The 5,388-nt window shown below is 51.2% G+C and overlaps 1 protein-coding gene across 1 annotated transcript; it reads right to left on the reverse strand.

The window, feature by feature from the left end:
- Nucleotides 1-2,759: 2,759 nt before the first annotated feature.
- Nucleotides 2,760-3,332, reverse strand: LOC147974609 (uncharacterized). The gene has a single exon (XM_087520092.1). The coding sequence runs from the start codon at nucleotides 3,330-3,332 to the stop codon at nucleotides 2,760-2,762; it is 573 nt and encodes a 190-aa protein (XP_087376218.1).
- Nucleotides 3,333-5,388: the final 2,056 nt, after the last annotated feature.

Raw genomic sequence — 5,388 nt, forward strand, 5'->3', positions numbered from 1 at the left:
GGATGGGAGCTCGTCGACCCAAGCTCCTGCTGCATGTTTCAGGTCACGCATCAACCGAGGTTTCAATCCTTTGAGAATCAATCCATTTGCCCGCCCGGCCTGCCCATTTGAATGAGGATGAGCGACCGAAGCGTAATCGACTCTCGTGCCTTGGGAGGCACAAAAGGCTTTGAATTCTTCAGAATCGAAGTTCAAGACGTTATCCGTGATGATGCTGTGCGGGACGCCATATCTGAATATAAGTTCTCTGATGAAACTCATAGCTGTGCTTGCTTCAAGGCTTTTGATGGGCTTGGCTTCGATCCATTTGGTGAACTTGTCGACTGCTACCAGCACGTGAGTAAATCCACTCCTGCCCGTCCTTAGAGGTCCAACCATGTCCAGTCCCCAGACGGCGAAAGGCCAGACGAGTGGAATTGTTTTCAGAGCTGACGCAGGTTTATGAGACATGTTGGAGTAAAACCGACAACCTTCACACTTGTCCACTATTTCCTTAGCCATCTGATTGGCCCGCAGCCAGTAAAACCCGGCTCGGTATGCTTTGGCCACGATGGTCCGAGATGATGCATAGTGGCCGCAGGTTCCCGAGTGAACATCATTGAGGATCACTCGACCTTCCTCTAGCGTGATGCACTTCTGGCAGACTCCAGTTGCACTTTCTCTGAACAGCTGCCCCTTTATCACCGTAAAGGCTTTAGATCGCCGGACGATCTGTCGAGCCTCTTCTTCATCCTCCGAAAGTTCTTTCCTAAGAATGTATGCAATGTATGGCACTGTCCAGTCGGGGGTAATGACCAAACCTTCCATGATCAAGTCGACTACGACTGGGATTTCGAATTCGGTCGAATCCGTGGCACTCTTGGGCTGTGGCGACTCTTTAGTGAAGGGATCCTCCTGAACTAAAGGTGAATGAATATGTTCCAAGAACACATCACGGGGAATGGCCTCTCTCTTTGAACCTATCTTCGCCAACTCATCTGCAGCTTGATTTTTCAATCGGGGTACATGGTGAAGCTCCAACCCTTCAAACTTCTTTTCCAGCTTCCTAACAGCATTGCAGTAGCCAGTCATGGCTGGACTTCTGACATCCCATTCCTTCATTACCTGATTAACCACCAAATCTAAGTCACCGTATACTATGAGGCGACGGACGCCGAGTGAAATGGCCATACGTAACCCGTATAAAAGTGCTTCATATTCCGCTTTATTATTGGACGAATCAAAATGGATCTAGAGAACATAGTTAAGCTTATCTCCACAGGGGGACACCAATACTACTCCAGCACCTGATCCGTTCAGCATCTTGGAGCCATCGAAGAACATAGTCCAATGTTCCGAGTGAACTTGAGTCGGTAGTTGCTGCTCAATCCACTCGGCAAGGAAATCCGCGATTGCTTGGGACTTGATAGCTTTCTTTGCTTCAAACTTGATGTCCAGTGTAAGGAGTTCAATCGCCCATTTTGCCACTTGACCAGTTGCATCCCTGTTGTTCAGGATATCAGACAACGGTGCGTCGCTAACGGCCGTAATAGAGTGATCAGAGAAGTAATGTGCAACCTTCTTCATGGTCATGTATGTCCATAGACAAGCTTCTGATAATGAGGATATCGTTGCTTGGATGGAGTCAAAACTTCAGAGAGATAATAAACTGGGCGTTGAACCTTGTAAGCTTTTCCTTCTTCTTCTCGCTCGACCGTGAGTACTGGACTGACAACTTGTCCAGTGGCTGCAATGTAAAGCAGTAAAGGCTATTTGCGGATTGGCACAGCGAGCACCAGCTGGGTGGAAAGCAGGGCTTTGAGCTCTGCAAACGCTGCATCAGCTTCTTCAGTCCACTCGAACTTATCAGATTTCTTCATCAGTCGGTAAAGAGGCAAGGCCTTTTCACCGAGACGAGAAATGAATCGACTCATGGCGGCCAAACAACCAGTCAGCTTCTGAACATCATGCACTCGCACAGGACGTTTCATTCGGAGAATGGTATCAACTTTTTCTGGATTGGCGTCGATCCCTCGTTCGGAAACGAGAAAACCGAGCAACTTTCCTCCTGGAACTTCGAATGTGCACTTTGACGAATTAAGCTTGATATCGTACCTTCTTAGGTTGGCAAAGGTTTCTGCAAGGTCAGTCAATAGGTCGGAACCTTTGCGAGACTTGACCACGATGTCATCCATGTACGCCTCCACATTCCGACTGATTTGGGTGAGTAGGCACTTCTGGATCATTCTCATGAATGTGGCTTCGGCATTTATAAGACCGAATGGCATGGTGACATAGCAAAAGCACCCGAATGGGGTGATGAAGGCTGTTTTTATTTCATCGGGGCCATATAGTCGGATCTGATGATACCCGGAATACGCATCTAAAAAAGACAAGCGCTCACACCCCGCAGTCGAGTCAACAATCTGATCGATACGGGGGAGAGGGAAGTGATCTTTCAGGCAGGCCCGATTGATATGCTTGAAATCCATGCACATGCGAAGTGAATCGTCCTTCTTGGGGACCATGACGACATTGGCAAGCCACTCGGAGTGGTAGATTTCACGGATGAACTCTGCTGCCAACAGTCGAGCCACTTCTTCGCCGATTGCTTTTCTCTTATGAACGGCGGACCGCCGAAGGTGCTCTTTGACGGGTTTTGCCTTGGGGTCAACACGCAAATGGTGCTCAGCCAGTTCTCTGGGTACACCTGGCATGTCAGAGGGTTTCCATGCGAAGATGTCCCAGTTCTCACGGAGGAACTGGATGAGCGCTTCTTCCTATTTGCTGTCGAGCGTTGTTGATATATGAGTCGGTGCAGCATTGGGATCAGTCGAGTGAATATGAATCGGCTTCGTTTCACCAGTCGACTGAAATGCAGAGTCTGTAGCAGGCTTCTTGGCTCGGAGCAAATCACTCGGATCTGCACTCTTCTGATACTCTTGGAATTCAACCGCCGCCATCTGTGCGTCGGCGATTTTGGAACCTTTTTGGAAACATTCTTCTGCTTTCTGCCGATTGCCAGTGACTATGATCACACCTTTGGGGCCAGGCATCTTCAGCTTGAGGTACACATAACATGCTCGAGCCATGAAACGTGCGTATGCCGGCCTCCCCAGGATGGCGTGGTAAGCACTCTGGAAATCCACGACTTCAAATGTCAACTTTTCTTTCCGGTAATGCTTGGAGTCACCGAAAACCACGTCGAGAGTGATGTGGCTGAGTGACTCGGCTTTCTTTTCAGGGATAACGCCGTGAAAGCTCATACTGCTCTCGCTAAGCTTGGACATCGGTATGCCCATCCCCTTCAAGGTTTCAGCATACAGGATATTCGGGCCGCTACCACCATCCATCAGCACTTTAGTCAGTCGAGTGCTGCCGACCACTGGGTCGACCACCAGCGCTTGCCTCCCGGGGGTGACTACGCGAGCAGGATGGTCTGACTGGTTGAATGTGATGGCTATCTGGGACCATTTCAGGTACGTGGTCGTTGTCGCCGGAGCAACCATATTCACCTCTCTGTTGATGACCTTCAACTAACTCTTGCTCTCAACATCAACAAAAATCATGAGAGTGGAATTGACCTTGGGGTAACCATCATCTTCCTCTTCCTCCTCATCTCTGTCCGACTCTTTCTCCTTCTCATTGGGCTGTTTCTCCCGGAACTGTTGGATCGGGAGTCAACATTGTCGAGTGGTATGCTTTGGGTAAATCAGATTACCTTCTTCATCTTTATTCGTGTGGATGTGACACGGCAAATCCAGCACATCATTTCCTGCTTGATCCTTTACCTTCTTAGGGGGCCAGGGCCCCTTAGGTTTTCCCTTAAACTTTCCTTGAGCCACTATCGCAATCTCATCGGGTGCCGCTGGCTCGGCTTTACGCTTCTATTTCCGACTGGAGCCACCCCCACCGGCCTCTTGACCGACTGGTTTACTCTTCCCGCTACAGAGTCGATCCTCTTCTTCTCCGTTAGCGTACCGGGTGGCTATCTCCATCATCCGGGTCAAAGTCATATCCCCAGTCCGACCGAATTTCAGAACCAACTCTCAATACTTGACGCCTTCCTTGAAAGCGCACACTGCCTGATGCTCTGATACATTCTCAACGGTGTGATGCAAAGTGGTCCACCTATGAATGAATTCCCTCAAAGTCTCATTCAGCTTCTGCACACAATGCTGCAACTCGGGCAACCCCGCTGGCCGCTTGCACGTGCCCTCAAAAGTTCTTACGAACACTCGAGATAGTTCTTCCCAACTGTGTATACTGCCTGGAGCCAGCTGGGTCAACCATGCTCGGGCCGACCCTTCCAACATAAGAGGGAGATGTTTCATTGCTATCTCATCATTTCCACCGCCAATTTGCACAGCCACTCGGTAATCTTCAAGCCAGGTTTCAGGTTTGGACTCTCCAGTGAACTTACTGACTCCTGTTACCAATCTGAAGTTGGGAGGAATCACCGTTGCCCTGATGGCCCTGCTAAAACACTCTGGGCCTGAAACATGTAACCTGCTGCCACTCGGGCGATCTCTGCCAAGGTCTTCTCTATGCGCTCTACTCCGGTCGACCAGGCCTTGGACGAGAATGGATCTCGCATTGAAGCCCGGCTCTCTTGGGTCGACTGGAGCTCTGCGCTCGTCCCTGTGACGACGCCTGTCATCGTTCTGCCGAGGCACATACGACGCACTCCTCGGAGGAGGCGTTGGCACTCGACGACGATTGTCGCGGTTGAACTGACGATCATACTGCTCACGGTCTCCTCGCCGTGGGGGCGATCTTGGTCTATGGGCCGACTGAACTATATCCGCTACCACGGATCTGCTTAGTATCCTATTCCGTGACTGAGACACTGCAGAATTCTGCTCTCCTGCTGCTCGGAGTAAGGCCCGGATTGGCTCCAACCTTCGGCCAGCCTCTGACTGGGAAGGCTGAATCGACTCTGCAATTCGGGCCGCAGCTATGAGGTTCTGAATCGGAGTACGGTATACCTTAGGTGGAGGCGGGAAAAGCTGCCGTCGACTGGACTCAGGGACTCGCTCCGAGCTCGCTTGTCCAGAGCACGCTGCAAGTTCTCCAATCGAGTGTGCTCAGCCAAATTTGCCAAACGCGCCTCCTCCAAGGCCCGAGCCTCGGGAGTTTCTCCAACGATGGGCGTGTGGAGTGCGTCCATGTTGCGGCGACGAAGTTCCTCCCTCTGCTGCGAAGAGAGAGGTTCAGGGTGATACTCCTCGTGGACCCGGGACGGATCGCCGCCAGCATCTTTGCCGTCCTCGCGGCGAAAGCCAGGCGGGCCACGTGGACCATCGACCATCAGGACTTCAGTCGTAGGATCGCTGCTATCGCACTCGGATGCAGTCTCCGCGGAGCCAGTCGACAGATCGAACAGGCCGTGGAGAGTTTCGTCGGGCT

The sequence above is a fragment of the Triticum urartu genome, chromosome 4A (assembly GCF_056163025.1).
Source record: "Triticum urartu cultivar PI428250 chromosome 4A, HENAU_Tu73, whole genome shotgun sequence".
NCBI lineage: Eukaryota > Viridiplantae > Streptophyta > Magnoliopsida > Poales > Poaceae > Triticum > Triticum urartu.

Bases quoted from the DNA above. Each gene is read 5' to 3' on its own strand.
- LOC147974609 (XM_087520092.1), bottom strand. From the start codon at position 3,332: ATGGATGGTGGTAGCGGCCCGAATATCCTGTATGCTGAAACCTTGAAG.